At 35.9% G+C, this 22,338-nt stretch overlaps 1 protein-coding gene across 4 annotated transcripts in view; it reads right to left on the reverse strand.

The window, feature by feature from the left end:
- FER (FER tyrosine kinase) overlaps window positions 1-22,338 on the reverse strand; it is a 158,201-nt gene that overhangs the window by 130,525 nt on the left and 5,338 nt on the right. For 3 of the 4 annotated variants that reach the window (XM_064735465.1, XM_064735466.1, XM_064735468.1), the window contains exons 2-5: window positions 14,577-14,683; window positions 9,118-9,376; window positions 5,229-5,402; window positions 1,724-1,823 (exon numbers count right to left, since the gene is read on the reverse strand). In XM_064735465.1, the coding sequence (XP_064591535.1) occupies window positions 1,724-1,823; window positions 5,229-5,402; window positions 9,118-9,324 (481 nt within the window). In that variant the 5' untranslated portion in view covers window positions 9,325-9,376; window positions 14,577-14,683. The remainder of the gene's footprint in view (window positions 1-1,723; window positions 1,824-5,228; window positions 5,403-9,117; window positions 9,377-14,576; window positions 14,684-22,338) is intronic. The other variant, XM_064735467.1, reaches the window with a different exon arrangement.

Raw genomic sequence — 22,338 nt, forward strand, 5'->3', positions numbered from 1 at the left:
ACAAAATTGTTTTCAGCTTATTTTCAATACTTATTTATGCCCTCCCACTGTTCTGGTAAGCACTATTTCTTCTCTTGTTTTCAATAATTCTTCAAATCCTGAAAGACTGAAACAGTTTGTACATTAACAAAAGTAATATACCTTAATGGCACATAATGTGGATAAGCTTAGCTTACTGAATAAATACCTTGTAATGAAGCATTGTAATTTTAAGACTTCCCTAACTTTTCATTTCACCAGCAAACCAGCTTGACAACCTACAAGCTCAGAAATACCATGACTTAGAAAAATTCAAGCAGCCCAGCTGACCTGCAACTAATAAACTGTAGTAGCTCATCAAATGCACAAATATTTACAAACAGGAACAGAGCCTGGGATGGAGAGAAGCAATTCTGCAACTTTTGGGAGAAAAATATTTTTATGGGCATCAGTGTTTATCAAAGCAAGATTTTACCAGAAATTAAATTAAGTATGAATTATATAAGACAAATATTAGATAAAAGCCTGAAAGAGAAGGTCAAAGAAAACCATAGGAGATATGTGTCTTAAAAATAATTTATGTTTGCTGTCTATCTGAAGAAATATTAATTCAGTTAATCAAAACCACATCAAAACATCACAGCTGCTGACAGACAAAACACTCCTATATTCCAGTGGGAAAGTATGGTGCTTCAGGAATAGAGAGTGACCAAATTAGTAACAGGAAGAGAGGATAAAACAGGCTAAAAATAACATACTAAGATCCGAACATCCCATTATATTTTCCGTGATACATACTACATATTGCAATGCTAAGTAGTTACTTGAGAATACACCAAGTAATCAAATTAAGTTACATACAGAAAACATGGAACTGGATGAAACTGACATCAAAGTATGCATTTTTATTTTTAAGTGTTTATGAACTTCAGTAAAAGAAAAAGAACAGTAAAAGTTCAACAGTGCTAAGCATAACTTCTTATCTCCTGCTGTTTTGTCCAAATTTGAGACAAATTTGAAAGAAAAATCTCTCCTCCCTGACAGCTACTATAATTGTACTAAAACAGAACCAAGAAGATAAACTGTGATTCAGACACTCATACAAAACCTTAAGATGGATCTTGGAATTGCACTTACATACTGCCAGTCAGTTTTCACTAAAGGAAGAAAATAAAATCTAAGAAGGACACATAAGAACTACTATTAGCACAATATTTCAATACATAATAGAACAACAGCTCTTTTTTATCTCATTATTCAAGCACAATTCAACAGGAATCAAAATCCATGCAGATTGAGCACATCACTCCCTAAAAAAAAACAATCTCTGTGTGCAAATGACTTATTTTCCTCTTTTAGATGAAGTTGACAAGGGTTTGATGTGTTACACTGACAAGAACTGATGCTGATGCCACTGTAGCAACAATAATAATTCACAGGTAAGTAGGCTGTAGCTACAATACAGGTGAGACCAGAGTCCATCTGAGCAATTTCAGATTTCAAAAATATCCACTGAAGGGCCGCTACAAGAACTTAGAAGAATCACCATTTATAGTTAATTAATTTTTAAGAGGTTATACCAAACATACATGATGACAATCAGCCTGGCTTACTTAAGATACTAAATTATCTTTTATATTGTAATCAAGCAGCTCAAAATAAAAAAATTACCTTATTTCATTGTCAGAGTTTTAGCAGATTTGAAAAAGGCACTAATAAATATACAAAATGAAGTAAATCATACCTTTAGCCACAGCTTCTTTATACTTTTCTTTGGCAGAATTTACTTCTTTTATTAGCTGCCTGTAGCTAGATTTAAGTTTCTCTAGTTCTGTCTTTGTGACCTTTAACAAAGGGAAATATTAAAAGCATTAAAAATACTTATTCTCACCATATTAAAAAAAAAATTAGCATTAGTAACACAGAATTAACAGAATTTATTATCCAAAATAAGGATGCTACACTTTCCACTGGATTGAGAAAAATCTTAAAAGGATATTACATGGTGCAAATTTCATGGTGTACATTACATGGCGTGAAATCAAAATCAATAAATGCATCGAATTAAGTAAGAGGCCTAAGACACAAATCCCCATTCACATCAATGTAATTAAAAATATTTAGAAAATCCAGCTAATCATCAACAATATTCTATTCCAATTACAAGGCAAAAAAAATCAAAAATATGCTTAATAAATCATACTGCCTTAGAATGTCCTATGCAAAGGAAGGAATTTCTTTTGCACCTAATAAAAAGCAAAATTTTTAGACATTACACTTCCTACAATTGACTAAGGAACAGTAACTTGTCATGAAATAATCTATCAATGGTAAAATTTAAGCCCTTAAAAGGAAAACCAAACCTATAACAAACAAACCCAAACAAAAACCCAACTACATAAGCAACTAACCAAATAAGAAACATCTACCATGAAACTGAGCACTGAACACAACATTTTTGACCAAAAAATTAAAGTTTTCTCTTCTTCCGCCAGTATTCATTCAGTGTGTGACAAAAGTAGTGCACTGTTCAGAAATAATCCCAAATAATGAACTTGCAAACAAAACCAGCCATCACAATACCAAATCACCTACCATATATTGTAAGAAAAACAAAAAATTCCAACCAAAAAAAAAAATCCAACAGAATAACAGACATCAACTGGAAAATCATGGAAGAGAAATTATTAACTACTTTTAATGGAAGCGCTCCTCTCAGTGAATGTGTAGAAAAAGAAATTCATTCTACTGAAAAATTGTTCCTCCTGCAGCTGGCAGGAAGAAGGCTGAAGTTCACCATTTTCCCTTTTTTTCATGATGCAAGGCCCAGATAACACTACTTTCATCAACATCTGAAAACTTTATGAAATTCGTTAAAGATCCAACAAAGTGCTGTCTACAGCTTCTATTTTTGGGCCAACTGTGCAATATTTAATTTGAAGGCAGAACCTTTTCTCCACATCAATCACATACACTCATCTCATATTTCTACAATCTGTTAATTATACACATCTGCTGTTATTATACACCAATAGAGGCAATATAGGAGACATAACTTTAAATACAAATTGTCATAAAGACATCATCACAAATGGAGAAAAAGATGCAATTAGGAAGTAATTAAGACCAGCTAATAATAAGACAAATAATAAGAACATCTAAATAATAAGAACACCTAAATAAATAATAAGAACAGCTTCTCTTACAGAAAACTGAAAAATAAAACAGGGCACTAGCATTAGGAAACCTTTATAATATCTACATTATGATTCTTAATCTAGATTGTGTTTTTCCAACAGATAAAACCAACACCAAGAGCATGTCTGTTCCCAAAGAACACTTAAGGAATTAAGACAGTCAAGGATTTCTTTAAACTCCATTTTTATTTCAAAAGGTCTTATCCACCTAATTAGCACAGTACTCTACTTTTTCCCCTTCAAATTTCATGAAGAAAGAAAATTATTCAACATCTTAATGGAAACTGGAATAAATCTACAAGTCCACTACATTTGTGCAAAAGCCATGCTATTTACTATTCTTAAGAATCTGCCCCGTAAGATTACTCATTGTAGAGGTGCCTAGAATAAGAAAGGACGACATATATCCATTTCAACTAAACATATTTTTATGCCATCTTATCCTAAAAATAGGAGCTGCACAGACACTGATGTTCACAAACTTTCCATACTGTATTGAGATATAATTGACATTTTACCTCTGTGCATAACAATCAGAAATAATACCACAAAACATCAGAAGTCTTTTGAATTTCAGGGATTCATTCTTAGAGTGCTCCAGGTACACAAAACCTTGAACAGTGTCAGCTAACAATAGGAGAATGCTATTCAAATACTTCTTTGCAAATTCAGGAAGAGGAAAAAAAGAAAACAACCCCAAAAAACCTTTAACCAAACAACAATGCAAGCTTAATCAGCAGGATGCAAAATACCTTCGTGGCTATGCAACCCATAATAAAATAAAGTTAATATGGTTTGTAATAATCATTTGGCAAGTGCTCAGTATGCATTATGGTTTTTTGGAAAAATCTTATTTTAAAAAACTATTTTATAAGAGGCTCTATTAGAGTTTGGTCTATTAACAGACAACAGAACATTGCATAGTCTCTTTTCAAAGTATACCTGAGCTTACAGCACTCTTACTCCATTCAGCCTTTCCTTCTCATCTTTCTTTTTCTCTTTCTGCAATTCTTTACAGCTTCTATTATTTCTAACACATGCTTCCAGTTTTTCCTCTTCTTCCATTCTGACTTTTTTGAGGTGCACCAATTCGTAAGCAGCAGTAAGTGGTCATTTGGCTTGAAGTTTTATCAGATAATGACAGCCTACTGACCGTGCATCAAAAAAGACATCCCCATAGTCCCTTCCTGAAGAAGATGCCAGGATTCTAGCATATTATGGAAGCAATCTTATTAGAGCCAATGTATTTAACTTAAAATAGTCTTAGTTTAAATACAGAATAGCTCCAAATTCTTCTCAGAACTGACCCAAGAATCTTTTACTCATCAATCCGTGACAGTGTTTCTGCTTTACTCAGATTTAAAATTTAATTACACTACTTCAAATCCCAAATTCTCTGCTGGAAGAAAGAAGAAACAGTGCTTTTCCTTCTCTCAGTAGACCTTTCAGACTATTGCTCTGATTTTTGACATCTGTAGCTAAATTTCCCCCAGAGCATCTGAAACTGTGATTTCTGTCAGCTTTATTGACAAGATACAGCACTTTGAACACAAGCAGGATAACAGACATGTCATGGAAAACACTCTGAAGAGTTTTACCTGCAGTCTCAATGTTTAGTTTACACCTGCTCTATATTTTAGAATAGGGACTAGAACCCTGTCCCCTCCCAAAAGAGTCTGGACTGCCAAGAGCACTCATTGAGAATAGTTTACAGTGCCCTGGTCCCATGAATGTCTAAAGTGGAATTAGAACAGGAAAATAGATGGAATAGAGAAGCGTCACACAAGAATTCATTATCCTCTACTAGAATAACGTTTCCAGTTCCATCTGTCCACGGAAATTCATGGAAGAAACTTTTCCATCTTTGCCTTATCAACTATCAGGAAAAGAAAATCTGTGAAGAAAATGATTAAAATTTAAACTAAACATTCTACATATCACCCACTACGCTTTTACCACAGCACAAACAAAACCCAAAAAAACCACTCCTAATTTAATATTTTTAAATATGAGTATTATAATCTACTTATCAAGCACAGATGAATAAAATACCTTGTACATCTCCGCTTCAATTTGTTGATGAACACCTACAAAACTCTTCTTAACTTGCTGCTTATCTTTGATCATCATTGTAAGCCTATGCAAGGGCCCAGAATTAAGATCCTCGGCATGTGTCTTCATTATTTTGCTCAGCTGTTCTGTTTGCTGTACCACAAGCAACCAAGACTATAAAAAAGTCAGAACAGAAAAGCACTTATTTATTTCAGCTCACAATAACCACACAATTAATAAGAACTGTGGGAAAAGATGCATCATTGTTTAAAAAAATTCAGTAAAGCAAATCATTTTAAGCTTACCCAAATGCATTCAAGATCCTCCTGCAACAGGAAAATCATGCCTCAATCTCACTCATAAAATCATAAAAAAGCACCAGAGAGAAAAATACAGTATTGAATATTCACCCTTCAGCATTGTCATGGTATTTCTCTACACCAAAGAAAGCACTGCAGCCTTATTTTTTTTAAATATACCCCTAACATCCCTGACAACCACGTTCCAACATCCTTTGTCCTCCAGTTTCCCCCCATAGTTGCTCTGCCCAAGCTGACTTCCACCTTTGTCTGAATACCTGACAGCAATATGCATTTGAGGGGTGGTGGTTTAAGAGGACACCATTACATCAGCTGCTTCACACAGCAGCATCAGTCAGGCCACCAGTATCAAAGCACAGATACAACACCCATCTGTCACTGTAACCCAGCATCACTCTGTACCCTTGCTTTAAGAGCTTGCTCGGTCATTCTGTCAGTTTTCAGGACAGCTTAACGTGCTGTGAGTGGCTTTGAATACAGATATACATCTACAGATACCAGAGACACAAACGTGAAATTAAACTTCAGTACAAATAAAACCTTGGTTACCCTCAAGATTGCTGTCATACACTGGATTCCTTAAAGATAACTCCCTGACAATGAATGCTGTGCTATAGCTAAGATTTCAGAGTGGCTACATGCCACAGAGTTACAAGGTTGTGAAGACACCTAGCATAAGAGTTCTATTTGCATTTATCTTGGCTCTTAATCTGAGATAAAAACTTTAGAAAAAAATTTGTTTCTTAGCTTTGGAGTTTCTTTATATCCTGTATACAAACATATATACCTAATATTTCCATCTCTACATGACAATGCTGCAACAGAGACTGGATTATACAGAACAGAAGACAATTGACTCCCCTACATACTGGACTATCTTTAACATTTCTTCCAGCTTGTAAATGTCCCACAGATTGGCACAGAGATATCTGGACTGCTTAAAGTGTGATGTTATAAAATGTCAAGGCCTAAAGCTTTCCTGCTGTGGCTGGAGACCATTTCAGAAGTCATACTGCAAAGCTGCATAGGATAAAACAGCACTGAACACTTGTGAAAAGAGTGGGCCTTTCTGGTTGCAGAAGAGTTCATGAAAGTGCTCTCAGAGGTGAAAATGTAGTTAGAATCATCCATTTTCTGCAAGGCTGATTTGTTACTGATGAAACAACTACTGTTTGAATCCTGAAAAATCACACCAAAAGCATTTTTCAATAGTACAGGTATTCTAAGGAAATGCTTAGTTCATAACTCACTAAATGAGCTTAAATAAGCCAGAAACATAGCAATTACTTCCCTTTCTATTAAAAAAAAAAAATCATGTACTTCCCTGCTCTTCACATCACTCTTTCCATCAGGAAAAGAGGAAAGTGATGTTTCCATAAGGAAATATCAGTAAAGTGGGGTTTCTGTGCTGTGTTTTTATTATTTTAAATTAGGAGAAGGTGACATGAAAATGCTTCAATAACAGAGATTTATATGGGACAAAAAAGCTGGGTTGGAACAGCAGAAAAGGTAAAGAGCATTTCCTTTCACAAAAAAATGACCACAGTTCAACAAATGCAGTAAAATACATTATTGTTTGTTTTAACACTATTTTTCAGACATATACACACATAAAAGAGCAGTCGGGAAGCTGTTAAAAACACCCCTTTTCTAGCGTTACCAGTTCCTGCTACCATGCCTTCCAGCAAGTTTGTTGTTTCCACATGAAAAAAAAACAGAAGACAGATTTTCCCAAACACCATTTCTCTCTAAGTGCTCATTCTTACTGTCCATTTAGAGATCAAATCAAAACAAAACAAACAACCACAACAACAAAACCAACAAAACAAAACCCATTAAAAATTAAACAGCTTGCTATTGGGTTTTAATGCCACAAAATGCCAAATAATACCATAATAACAAAAACAGGTATTTTATATCTTAAAAGATGTAAGAAACTTGACTTATTTCCCATACTTCCATCATTCTTTGGTTTTGTAAAATGTCAGGAAGAGAGAAAAAAGTATCACAAAAGATGAAAATAAATTAGAATGAGATTATTAAATAATCAATAATTCAGGCTTTTTAACTGCCAAAACTAGTAACATAAAGTGTCACTACAGAACTGCAAAATCCAAGGTGTCAGTGAAATTATAAGGCAAGCCCATATAATAGATCAGCCAGTCCATATGAATATTTTTGCTATTAAAATGTGGAAAAGAGAGAAAACATAGAAATCAGAGATGCAACACTGAAAAATTACACCTCCTTAAGAGGAAAAAAAAGGGAATGAAAATGATGCTGAAGGACAACTTGAGCGCCTTCATTCAAAACAAGATTTCAAAATGTGACATGTATACCTCTTTTCAAGGCAAAAAGAAGATGGCTTAAGTCAGATCTCCAGATTTTTTTGATTTATCTGCTCACAAGAAATGCTCATGTTATTAACAGGATCTGTCCTAGACTGAGATACCTATGTGAAGGTTAATGATCGTTTAAACCTTATAATGCTAAATGCTCTGTGCCAATGAAAAACAAGGGCAGTATTTCAATTTACAAGGCAAGAATTATTGTGAGGGAGGGAAGCAACAACAGAACATGTTATACATGAACACTGCAGTTTATATAACAGTGCTGAAGTAGCCCAGCTATATCAGCACAGCCTCCAAGTCACACACAGCCACTTTAACCCTGTATACATCCATCCTGCCGCACAAGGAGCACTTCTGTTCCTAATGCTGCACCACAGCCATGTTTTTATGTCATGGGCTGTCCAAGCAGCCATCCAATAAGCCCATGACATAAAAACTGCTTTGTCTGAAATTTAACCTGACCCAGAAAGGGTGTTTCCTGCAGAGAGAAAATGAGGATTCACTCCAGACTGAATGGACTGTGTAACCTCTGCTACAGAACAAGGGCCAAGAACCGAATAAGCCATCAAAACAGAATAGTCTTCTCTTGCCAGTAGAGATTCCAGGTCTGGAGTAAAACTTTCAAACAGGTGATAAGGGACGTTTGCTTAATTATTACATTTACTTGGAGTTACTCTAAATCTAAAAACCAGTAATTTGGAGAATAGCCTTACCTTTTAAAAAAGTCAACATAGTTCCTTTAAACAGAATACAAAACCTCACAATTATGAGAAACATCCTGAATTAATGTTTTCTTCTTACAACACATGCTGCAGTGTGAGTAACAGCTGGAATGCTAGGCTTTGCCTTGGTTTCCTGGCATTTTTCTATTTCTGTCACAAATTCTATATAGCATAAACAATAGTTCCTATCTTAAAAGAAAAGTTTACTATAGCATACTTGATTTTCAAAGCATTAAACAAAGAGACAGGCTCAACCCATTTATGTAAAATACTGAGTTTCAAGAATCAGCATTGATTCTCATTCAGTTATTTTTTTTCAAAGCAAGACTAGAGCTCAACTTATGCATATTTCACTGACAAATTAAAATAATCCATTTTAAATACTTTGTCAACATTAACTCTCAAGAAACTGAATGGACAGGAATCCAACTCAAACCAAAAAAATAAAAGTAAACCCAAAAGCCAAGGATATTCCAAATTCAAACTTCAGACTTACCTTGGACACATTGCTGATATAATCCAATTGACAAGCGCTCTCTTTATCTACTTGGTTACAAAGATTCTGTAAAGTGGACGCATATTCTTTATCACTTTTTACTCTCATTACCATAAATTTCTTCACTGTTTCCAGCAGTCGTAGTTCCCAGTCTTGCAGTTTTAATAAAGCATCATGAGAATACTTCAGGTCACCTCCAAACCCCATTTTTTAAGGCACTATATACCAGACAGGGGAAAATAGAGGCTCTTCACCACATCTGAAAGGGAGAACAAGACTGATGAGACAATTATCAAAAGAAAAAACTTCTGGTAAGACAAAGGGCAATTATTGATGCCTGAACCCTGAAATTACCTAATCATAAGATTAACCACATACATTAACTTCCTCAGTGTAAACTGAAAGGAGGCTCAGAGCACTGTTTTTAACAACAAACTCTGACTGGAAAATATTTCAGCCTTAGAATTCCAGTTCACATTTCCGCAAAATCATTCCTTCCTAACCTAAAGTACAGTATGAAAGTAAAGATAACAGCATCTAAGACAAACACTTAAGACCAATCTATATATTTAACCAAATAAGCACAGTATCTCCAGACAAGCTGCCAGCTGCACTTTTCTACTCCCGGTGACCTGAAACATTTGTTTCTCACGTTTACTCTCCTAAGAGCACAGAAAAATCCACATAAAGCACTGCATCTGTGAGAAGTTGGTAACTATTTAGAAGCTAGTTTGCTCCTAAACCCTGTGTTAACAGGCCATTAAACCTGCAGATTCAACCTCCCAAAAACCAGAAAATATCCCAAAGTAGGTTTCCCATCCAACCATACACTAGTCCCCTGGGTCAGAGTTCTTTAGTTCACACCATTTTACCCTAGGACAGGCCAGTCTTACTGTACCAAACTGACATAAAGTAAGATTGATAAACACATAAGATATGCTGCCTTATGAAACCCTGTAGCAGAACCAATTGCTAGAGTTAGCTCTGAAACACCTGCATTTGATGGTGATAAAACCTACAGCTACACTGTGGAAGAGCTGAAACCACACAAAGAAGTAATTCCTACACACTCTTGCACAAGGTTTTGTAATGTGGGCTGAACCCTCTTTTCTGTGTACACACCACCTGTTCCTATATTAATCAGCTTCAAGTAGGTAAGATAAACTTATATAAACTGCAACCCTTATCTCTGGACTGCAGTGCAGCCACAGCCTGTGCACTGCCTATTCACCAATTCCTGCACTACAGCAAAGTCTTGGTTCTTTTTAACACAGAAATACCAATTTCTTCATAGACTTTACACATTACCACTTAAATTAGCAGTGTTCTACAAACATTAACAAATTTATCTTCCTAGCAGTCCATTGAGGGAAGTAGGACTAATATTCATATTTTATAATATTCATATTATATTATATTATAATATTCATATTTTGCATTAAGAACTGATACACATAAACTAATGTCAACACTGTGGCAGCTCATACCAACATGTACAAGGCTTAAAGACAGACTTTTCAGAGTGCCTAGCATTTTAGCATGTTAGGTATTCAGAAAAAATAAATATGTTACTGGCTTCAGTTACTGCACAAAATTTCTGAAGATTTTGCAAATCAGAACCTCAAGCAACCTCTGAAATAAGCCTCATGTACTATGTGTTTATTCTTAGAACACAAACCATGCTACAAAACAAAACAAAGATCCAATAAAGAAAACTAGAACTTGGACACATTACTATGGATCTACACAATACAGACAAGTCAAAGCTGTATGAGTAACCTTAAACCTGTAAGCTTTCATAAACTCTTTAATTTGAAGCTGTATATTTTAGTCAGAATCTTTCTTGATGGCTAGGAATTCATTCATACGCAGCAACAGTAAATAGTTTATGTTGGCTGTATTTATGAACTATGTCATTATTAGTAGCATTATGAAAATACATCCACAGTTAAAATTGAGAAACACTCTTGTAGAACCACAAACATTTTAGCAACATGAACCAAAGAAAAAAACCTTAAAGTCCCTGTTTATTAACATGACAAAAGCTACAGTAGTGAATTTTCAATGTCCTTTACATCTAAACCCATTTTTATGACTTTTCATCTTTCTCCTACCTCATTTTAGCACATTACCAAACTCTCCTAGCAGAATAGCTGTGAGAAAAGATAGTACCCTTGTTTCCTTATATCCAGATTCAGAAGAGATGGGAACTGAGTCTCACAGTGAAGTTCAGCTTTGTATTATGAGTAAACTAATGGCTTGCTTGCTTTTACCCTAGCCTCTGTTTTTTACTGAGAGGCAGTATGGCAAGGGAAGGAGGAAATATTCTCAGCATGTGATATTTCAGGCTGCTTCTAGTGACTTACAAAGGAGATATAGGATTACAAAAATCAATAGAACAAAAGACCCAAGAATATCTTACTCCAGCCTGCTAAGTTCCTCTACATGAAGCAGTAAACAGATTTTTTTTTTCCAATTCCACTATTAGATGCCTGGATGCATAGGCAAAAATTGCACACATACTGGACTATCATCTTTGTTTTAAATTATTTCTTTCTCTGTGACAGAAGCAGCACAGCACAGAATTGTTTTGCAAAAGTGGTACAATTCTGATTTGCTAAAACTAACAAGCACAGAAACTGAGAACTGATGACTCCCAAATAGGTAAGTCAGCTGCCATGTGACTTCCATGTAAATTGAGAAAATGTTCAACCAAGACATCCAGCCAAATTCAAGTGCTTTATTTGGAGGCTAAGAAATGGTGAAGAAGTATTCAAGACCTAAGCCACTTGCCTAAGCTTAAATTTTGATAAACTAAAAACTAATTCTGTTGCTTTAAACCACTTCTGATTTTTAATGTTTTTAAACAATAGAAAACAGTACAGATCACACAGACATTAATTTGAAGTCAGAACTGTAAGATTTACCAAACACATGAACACACAAACCTGATTTTCAAATACTCTTAAAAAACACAAGCAAATTTTCAAGCAGTGTTCAAAAATACTATATCTAGCACCAACACAGGTATTTTTCCAAGTTTGCTATGTCCCTCGCTAGTGACCACAGATGAGACGACAGCTGCCCTACAGGGCCAGAGCAATACAGCAGAATATTTCAGTCAGAAGGGACCTACAGTGATCACCCAGGCACAACACATGCATTTAGATCAGCCCTGTGTCTCCAACCATGGCACCACAAGACATTTAAGAACAGCAGACTAGCTGGGCTGCTATTCATGGTGTGATTCTCCTTGTGCTTCCCCACGTTCACAGCTACTGGATTATGGGATACTAATATTCCCATTTTTTTGGCTTTACCACACAACACTAAAACACTCACACTGAAAGACAAAGATTCCCAAACAGATTTTGTAATCACAGACCACTGGCAAAAAAAAATCAGCAAAACCAGCAAAATCTGAACCCAGGAAAGATTTAATGGGGAACTGGTACGAGATATGAGGAGTTTGAGACACAAGCATACTTTCTTCTCTAATGTTCAAAAGATGAAAATACAGTGTGAGTGCTATTCTGGGGGAAAAAAATTCTCAAAAAAACATGGGAGAGTACTTTATCTTAACAGAAAAACCAGAGATGGCATGAGGTTTTAAAACAAACTAGACAGAGAAGTGATAAAAACAAACACGATATGCTAAATTCATACAGAAATAGAAACCTTCAGGAATTGCTTTACTCTTACTGTGAAGAGATTTCTTCTGCTTCTGGCAGATATCCATGAGGTTTATCTCTTTTTCCATATGTGAACATAGCTTGCACAATTTGACATGCCAGTGAAGTTTCAAACAGAATTGTACCACGTCTTGTAAAAGCAATAAAATACCAGTACCACCAAATAAGACAAATGAGCTTCAGCTATTTTTTTATATTTTGAAATATAAGATATATATATAATATCTTAGAAGATATGTAATATCCTATATTATCTATTACAGACATAGATACAGATGGCTAAAAAAATTACTGTACCTGTATATTAGTAAAAAAAATATTTGTTAAACTTAGGAGTAAAATGCATCTCACAATCAATTCCAAGAAAGTAGCACTTACGTTCTTTACAGTGTTACGCTCAAAACAATGAACTAATCACTCACAGGAAGTACACATTGAATGTACATTCAATAATATAGTGTGAATGAGCAAGCAGATCTCAACCTGTTCTAAATTTAAGCAGAGTTACCAAAGACAATTTAAAATTTCTGTCAACCATCAACACAGTGGTGCAGTCAGATTCAAAACAAATCAATGTTAAAAGTTTTTCAGCCAAATAGTGAGAAACTTCAAGGAAGTTGCTGGTCACATAATCCTTCAACATTGTAACACTCCCCTCAGGAAATAAAACCAGCACTCCAGTTAGTCATGCTGCTGGATTCCAGCAGCAACTCTGAAGAAAGTAGTTTCTATAACCCATGTACGTTTAATTTAAAGATTGCAATCTGACTGTGACACAGGAAAGTGGCCATGCTGTGTCTGACCAAAGGTCCTGTGTCTGACACGCACTGAAATTAAATGAGCAAGGAAGAACAGAGCAGATACAATGCAACACTTCCACTTGTAACAACTGGTGTCTTCCGCTACATATTTGCCATCACTTATATCCAAGGCTGTGACTTTATAAACTTAAAATAATGATGGATCTAAAGTTGGAACTTGTGGTTTCACAGTACCAGCGACAAGGTAGGCAACTAAAAAACCACAAACCCAGAAAGCACACCTGGCCCCCAACTAAAGTCGGAATAGGAAAGCACATCACAGATCTGGATTCTCCCACTCTTCATGTGATGACCATGACCATGAATTTAGATTACTCCTAAATCTGCATGGGCTCCAAATCATAGAGAATACAGCGTGTCTTTTATTCTGCAAACACTTTCTACAAACATTAAAAATATTTCAAAATCAGAAAAGAAAGAGGATTTGGATTCAGGAGACAAATCCTTAAAATCAAGGCTTCTATATCAAACTAAAAGCGTTTTTACAATAGATTATGAATTTGTTAGACAGTCTTTCTCAATTTCTCAATGTGAGGCTTACAATAGTTATATTCCATTAAAATAATGAAATAAATCATTCTTAGTGTTCCATCCATACCTTAAACAAAAATTAGACAGTCAAACAACTGACATTTCTGTTAGTGTAGGATCCATTCCTGGAATGCACAAGACCATGAAACTCAAAACACATACATTATCTACCCTTTGTGTACACTAATCTCATATTCATAAGATCATCTTTGTATGCATAGATATGATGCATACAACATAAACTAGTAAAACTAACCCTTCTGCAGAGCTTTTGTCAACAATAAACATCTGAAGGGATAATAAAAGTTTGCCTGATTATTTCAAAGCTGATTTGAAATACTGGTCCCATTCAAAGCAAAGCAGGCACCTAATTTTCAGGAAAGCTCTTCCGCAAAGCATAACTTAGCCCACATACCTTAAAAGTTTTCCTTCAGAAATGTCCTTTAGTACAGTTTTCCTATGTCAGCAGCTACTTCCTCTTTCACCTACTGAAAGATACTTTTTTTTTCTTTTCTGAAGACTCTGTGAAAGAAAAACATATCAAACTTCTTTTAACTATCTCACCATTTTCAAATACACTGCAAAACTCAAACTTAGGTAAGTTACCCTGCATTTTCAGACTGCCAGACGCCAGCTTTAAAAAAAAAAACAAAAAAAACAGACAATACAACTAAAAGAAAAGAGCAGACTTCTCAAATGACTGCTAGCAATAGTATGCTATCACTTAGTACACATAATTTTGAGTGAAGAAATAATTTTGTCTCTACACATGTAAGAGAAGATTTTTCTTTAAATTCTTGGAATTTTTTATGACAAGTGTACTGTAGCTGAAAAATTAAGACAATTTTACTTATTTATGAATCTTGCCCTTGGTAAAATGAAAACAGAAACCTATTAAGGAAAATGAAAGCACAAAAGGCCGAAATTTGTTATATGAAAGACCAAGTTATTCATAAGAGTGGAAGAAAACAAGTGGCAATGAGAGAAAGGAACCACTCAAGACATACATTTTTGTCTGGCTCTAACTACTCTAAGATCTAGAAAAGTAGGAGGTCAGGAAGTTAGGATGACTAGCAGGACCAAAACTTCAAATTGTAAATCTGGACCACAATTTAGGTGAAGCAAACTGACACAGAAGGTTTTGAGGGTTTATATTAAGGAAAAAATATATTTGGTTTAACGAATGGTAAAGAACAAGCTTTGCAGACAACTTACAAGTGTAAGGTATACTGTATAATCTCTGTGTGTGGACCCATGATAAGCATTCACTCACAATCTCACACCACAATGTCCAACTTCAAATAAAACATTCCATAACAGTTTAGCAATGCCCTCATAGGAAAAAACACATAAAGCAAAACTGAAAGAAAGACAAGTGCGTAGGGGTGAAGAAAACAAAATTATTTTCAAATTCTCCATTATTTAAAACAAAGCACTGCTCACAAACACATGCATAAAACCTTGAGAAGGGACAGTCGTAGCTCACATTCAAGCAGCATTATTTAGTATTCCCTTCTGGTTACTTAGTATGTTTGAGAAACAAAGAACTGCCTAATATAAATACAAAACTTCTATTCTCCATGACCAAAAATAGAAAAGACTAAGCGATGCTAAGATTCAGGCACTGAAAAGGATCAGCAAGTAGATACGAAAGGAGAAAAAAAAACCACAGGAGGTTACAAGCATTATAAAATTCATCCCATTTCTAAGAAACAGATACAAAATAATTTGTTCCAAATTTGCAAAGCCCAAGGGTAAGTCTCCACTAGCAAAAAAGTACAAGCAAGAGCAAAACATTAGAGTAAATTTGGCTCATCTTACTAACAAAAATACAAAGTGGGTAGAAGAAACACCAGTCACTGGACAGGAACATAAATCCTAATCCTCATTCAAATGGGACTCATGAAAGTGGAACAAACACCACCACCAGCACCTGGGCACATTCAAGTTTCATGCAAATGTTAAGAACTGCATGTGGTAAAATGAAGTCCATTTATCAAATGAAACAACAGGCTGGAGCCACTTCAACACAAAGAAGTTCTATCTTCTGCTCCCTGAACACAAACAACAACATAGCTTTATTTCTCTTTTTAAAGAACTGAGCTATCACGTATTTTGGAGTGCAGAATTTTGTCAATAAGAAAACTAAATGCAAACCCCACTTCTCCTTAGAATTCCTGTTACTATTAACTTTTTACCTATGTGCATTTTTTCATCTGTACACAGGTCATTAGTAGAACTTAAAGCTGGTAATGCAAGTCCAATACAGGTCTAATTGACAGGCATAGACTAGCTAGTACATGGAATCATAATAAAAGCTTTCCAGTGAATTGCACAGCCATCTGCCAGAAGGCAATAAAATCTCACAATATGTCCACTGTTATTTCTGAGCTCAAACATAGCAGAATCTGATAGTTACAAACATCTTGCTACCTCAATGCAATAATTCACTAGCTAATGAAGGTATAAAAGACAAATTCATAAGAAGATAAAGACAGAACAGAAAACCTAGATGATCTGTTGTTTTCTGAAATTACTAACAAGACAGTTAAGGCCAATCCCCAAATTAGATCCTCTTCAGATTTAGGATATATAACGCATTTTCTAAAAATGAAGCATCCAAGAGGCAATTAAAAATATCAAATTATCAGTAAGAATTCACCAGTCCAACACTCCTGAGCCAAAGCATTGAAATTTCCAAAATATTAATTCTGCAAAAACTTGGGCTTAAGTTGAGCCAAGCAAAGAAGTATCAAGAGAGGAAAATAAATAAATTTTTCCTCAGATGGGACAAGGCAATCAGAAGCACAACACAGTCTGACTCTGATACTGCACAAGATGGTTAAAACCATGCCTAAGAATCTGTAGACTAGAATAAATCAAAAGAAAAAAAGAACAACTCAGCTTTTACAGAGCAAAATCATGTTCCACAACTTGAAGAGTTCTATGAAGGCATCAAGGATCCTGTGGGAAAAGGTGTTGGAAGTAGGAAGTTTCTGCTGATGTCTCTGATAGGAAGCTACTAGAGAACTGAAGACCTTGCAGGATAAGATTAAGAGACAAAGCCTGACAGGGGAAAGAGCTCAGAAGCCTCTTCATAATCTGTGCCTGGACTCGGACTGCTCTTCAGAATGGTTACCTGCCTACACATCATAACAGAAGCATCTGCGCTTTATACAAAATTATTCTGATTCATCAAAACCAACAAACCATTACAAAACTTGCAAAACCTCAGAACACTGAGCAGCAAGCACAGAAAGCAGCAGATGAAGTCACATGTCAATAAATGCAACATAATACACTGGTAGGAGTTATTAAATAACAGTGCCAGAAAAAACTGTAACAGAACACATAGCTTCAAAAACATTTGTTCAGTGCTTTCAAGCAGTCAGGTTAGAAACCATCCAGAATATTAAACTATTTTTTAATGAAGGGAAGGGAAAACATAACATAGCCTTATGCTGCTGATAGATTAGTGGTATCCCTGTATGTTGAAGTTCTTCTAGCTAAAGAAAAACTTAAAGCACAAAAAAATATATAGATAATATTGATCATAGCATGGAGCAGCTTACACACAAAGAGAATTTTTAGCTCACAAAAAATGTAAGAATGACAGGTGTAAAATCAAAGTACACCAAAAAAAAAATCATTGTAGCACAAAGTGATATGCTATGTCAAATGCCTGAAGTGTTTTCCAGAAGAACTCGAGAACATCAAATGAAATTTTTAAAAAGTTGCTCTTATGTCCTTCTTTGCCTAGAAAATAATTAAATTAGATAATTCAATGCCTAAAGACATTTCTGAGACCATGAAACAAAGAAGTACAAATTTATTCTAGAAATTCATTTTGAAAACAGATCTGTAGAACAGTAAGAGTTCCATCTCAAGATGTGTCTAAACTGTAAAAGCAAAACAGGAACTACTAGTCTATATTTATGCCAACAGCTCCTTCTTATCTGACAGTAGCAAGTACTGAGCTACATGGATTTTACTTGGTCAGGCACTAACATCCTCAAACAGTGCACTCTCACTTTCCCATTTGTGCACCTGTAGGAAGACCACATTTTTTCTTAGCAGTTCCTGCAGCTGTGATGTTATTAAAAATAAATGCAAATAAGAAGCAGTGGGCTTCATCAAAGAATAGGATTTACACTTAGCAGCAATCCAAAAAAAAAGTGAAACAGATAGAAGCCTAAAAAGACAGCCTCCAGATTCTCTACCTAGAATCATAAGACAATTCTAATTTTTTTCAATCTTCAATCTTTCCTTTTAAACCACTTTCTAAACCACTGCTCTCCTCTGAACACCCTGCAACTGGTCTCCATCTCACATAAGAAGTCAGAAGCTGAAACTGTAGGACCAACTGTAGGACCAACCAACTCTGACAAGAACAAGAAATTAGCTCAAATTACTTTCAAGCTCCTTGCCCATGTGCTTACCCTCTTTCTAACAACTTGATAATATATCCTTATTTGTTCATTATCCAAAAATTCATGTTCTTTTTCCACATAACTTCATCTTCCACCACCACATATCCACTCTGTCCAGCCTACAAACAGCCAGTGAGCTTTCATACTCACTGATACCTGCTTTGTTCCAGATGACATCTTCCATTTTCCAAGACTATTTGAAACAGTAATCTCATTCTCCTCCCCATCTTCAGTTGTTTGCCACTTCCCATGGCCTGGTAACTTGCTCAGCACGTTCTTTATCATCTCAGGCCTTTTGTGAAAGAATGGGCAAAGAGTAGAGCTGACATCTGGTAGCAAACCATGCAGTAAGTGCTTTTTAGGTGCAATTACTTAACCAGCTTTGTTTCCACCCGACAGAAGTTCCTACCTTACAGTCACAGCTAAATAGCAAGACTGAATCTCATCAGGCAGACAAACAAGAAGGTGAAGGCAGATACAGGTTAAGAAGAAAAGAGCTAGTCCAGCTGACAGAAGTCACATCCTGTCACTAATGCTTCAAGACTCTTCTCTTGTCTTGTTGACTCTGAGAAAGTGACAAAATGAGCCACACACCCTTCTTTTGCTTTCAAAGCTAAACACAAAGCTAAACACGCCTAGTTTCCCATTACCTTTCATGAGTTTCATGAGAAAGAAAAAGCTTTCCTTCCTCTATTTTTCCAAGAATTACACTTTCCTTAAATTCAGCTCCAGGACTCAAAGAAAGGCAGAAAAAAGCATGGCCTCAACAGAGAATTCCTGACTGACAAATTTTTTCTGACCTCTCAACTCCGCAGTGTTCCAACATGTATCACCACACTAGACCCTAAAAGAAAAATGGATTGAGCAGGATAAGGCTGCTAAAAGGGACTATCACAGGCAGGTACTGTGCATCTCCAGCCTGGTTAACCAATTCTACCAGCTAAAGAGAAAGACTGTTCCAGAATCACGAAGAAATACATAATGTTAAAATGTCCAAAAATTTGCCACAATTTGAAAACAGAATAAAAAATACATCAGTGACTCAAGCTCACTTAAAGTGTGTACTATACAGTGTATTACAGAAACCTCTGAGCAAAAAAAAAGAGAAGCTAAAGAAAATTAAACTATTGCGTTTTCAAGGGATTTCTTGTCTTAGACAACTAGTGAAGGTAGAAACAACTTCTAGAAATAGCCAACACTGGAATTAAAAAGTACCTGTAGTAACCACCTCAACTGAAGAGTAATTTTAAACATGTTAACTTATATCTTTGCTGATTTCTCTTAGATATTTAGATTTCAATTAGCTACCAAGTTCTTTAGTCGGAAGGAAGGAAGCAGTCTCCTGTATTTGAGAAAATACCCTAAACCTCTGAAAGTAGCATTTCACATCTTGATATCGATCATCAGTCTCGAGATGAATACATAGCAAGTCAGAAATAACATACACACAGCCCACATGCAAATCCTGAGTGCCAAGGCTGCCTATGTAAGCATAGTTGCCTATGTAAGGGGAACAGGATTGAAGAACACTCCTGCTGGGGGCCTCTCACCATCACAAAGCTACACCTAAGACTTCTCCTGAAGACTTCAGGTCCCAAAATTCACTGGCTGCTGCCATTGCACATTTCAACTTAGAAATCCAGAGTACTACCAGAAGCTTCTCCCAGTAGCACTGTCTTAGCTCTCAAGATTCAAGAACAGCCATAGAAAAAGATAAATCCTCAGGATGTGAAGTACTTTATAAAGTCTAGAGACATTTAATTTCTTCCTATGGCCCAATATCAGCCAGAATGTCTCACTTCAGACAAAACAATTAGGTAAGACATCTGCCATTAGTCTGTAATAAATGACAATGTGGTCTCCTCAGGAGAAACATAATCTAGTTCCAAGTATTTATTGCTCTTTGAAAAGAAACTGAAAGAGCAATCAGGATGTTTCTTCCTCTTGCCTCCTTCATTAAACTAATCATATCCTTCTGGTACATTAAACCTTCTACTTAGTTAACTTACTGTTCATTTAGTCTTCTTGGGGTCACTTATTCCCTTGGCATCATTGTACCACATTTAATGTAGTTTGATTACCAGTATTTTGTACAGAAAACACTAGCCATGAGGACCATAGGCCCATGAGACAGTTCTGTCTCTTGCTAACTACTGATATTCCAGGCTGTTGCACTGTGGGAGAGACAACCTGTCCTGTGGTTCAGTGAAAGGTGTTGCCTCAAGCCTCTGTTTGCTGCTCCTGAACTGACTGCTCCTTCCCATCTCCATACAGTGATAACTCTCTGTTAAATGGGACACAGTTACTCTCACCAGAAACGCAAATGACTGAAAGATGCATTTGTTGAACTTTATTATATGCTTTAAGTGTGTAACAAATTTTATTACATACATTCTAGAGATATACACCAAAATGTAAAACCTACCTATTCTTTCCCTAGTTCCAGTCAGTTCTGTTTGGGTTCATCAGCCATCCTAGCTAAAGAACATTCCTTCTGAAGAATATTACTCTCATTTGAAAATGTATGAGCTTTAATTAATGGATGCTATTACAAACAAGTAAAAGTGGTAGAGACTTAATCTTCCAGATGTCTGGACAAGTGATCCTGAAGTGCACATGCATGATTGGAGTCTTCACATGGAAATTTATTTGCATACATAAGATTCAGCCTATCTGATCTTTATTGCACTAGATTATTATTTCATATCCAGCTTTTCCTTCAGCCGCCCAAAAGTGTTCTTTCCAAAGATTATACCAGGCAGCCAATATTTCAGTTAAAAGGACAATATTCTTCATAACATAGTGTCATTCAGAAACAAGTTAGAGATGACAATATTGTTGTACTGTAGACAAGAGTTATTTAGCTCCCTCAGAATTCTTGTCTTACTGTACTCTGAGATACATAAAGGGAATTTGACTGCATCTCTAAACCAGAAATCCCAACTTAATCTGAGAAAAATTCTGTAGAGAGACACAAGCCACACTATTGTAATGGCCAAATGTTGATAACCATCTGCTTAATCAGAGCTTTGGAAATGGCAGCTCCCCCCCCACCAAAAGCAGACTGACCACACCCACACTGCTAACCCCTACAGCCCCACTCAGGCTCCCCAAGCCTGGATGGGGTGACTGGTGATGAAATACCAGAGCACAAGAAATCGCTGTGTCACAGCCCACTGGACTGACTTTTTGCACAGGGTATGCACTGCATGCTTCCCGGAAACATGAGGCCTTGGGACACAAGGCATACAAGGACAGGATACCTCCTGAAGACTGTTCTGCAAAGGGCACAAATCTCCTGCAGTGAGTTCCCACATTGTGTCTGAAGCAGAGCCTGGAGTAAACTGCCATCAGTTGGCTTCCCTTCAGAGGATACCACCTGGCTCCAGAGAAGGAGAGCTAGAAGCTAGAACACATCCACTGACTCGAACTGAGATTTTCACTTCAGTAAGAATGACATATAATTACCTTCTCTCATTAAAAAAATCATTTAGATAAATTAGATTATCTGGATGCCAATTAAATTTATTAAAATAGTAGCTTCAAATTTACTTAACACATTCACTGATGAGAGATTTTGCGCTCCAATTTCAACATTCACCTAATCCAAAAGGCAGAACTGGTATGGTATAGCTTTCTTCTATCTTTGTTACAGACCCTATAGAACTGTTTGCTTTTTCAGATGCTCACTTCAACTGACACCATTTTCTCTGTATTTGGCATCTTCTTTTATCTGATGAACTTCAG

This window comes from Zonotrichia leucophrys, chromosome Z (assembly GCF_028769735.1).
Source record: "Zonotrichia leucophrys gambelii isolate GWCS_2022_RI chromosome Z, RI_Zleu_2.0, whole genome shotgun sequence".
Taxonomy (NCBI): domain Eukaryota; kingdom Metazoa; phylum Chordata; class Aves; order Passeriformes; family Passerellidae; genus Zonotrichia; species Zonotrichia leucophrys.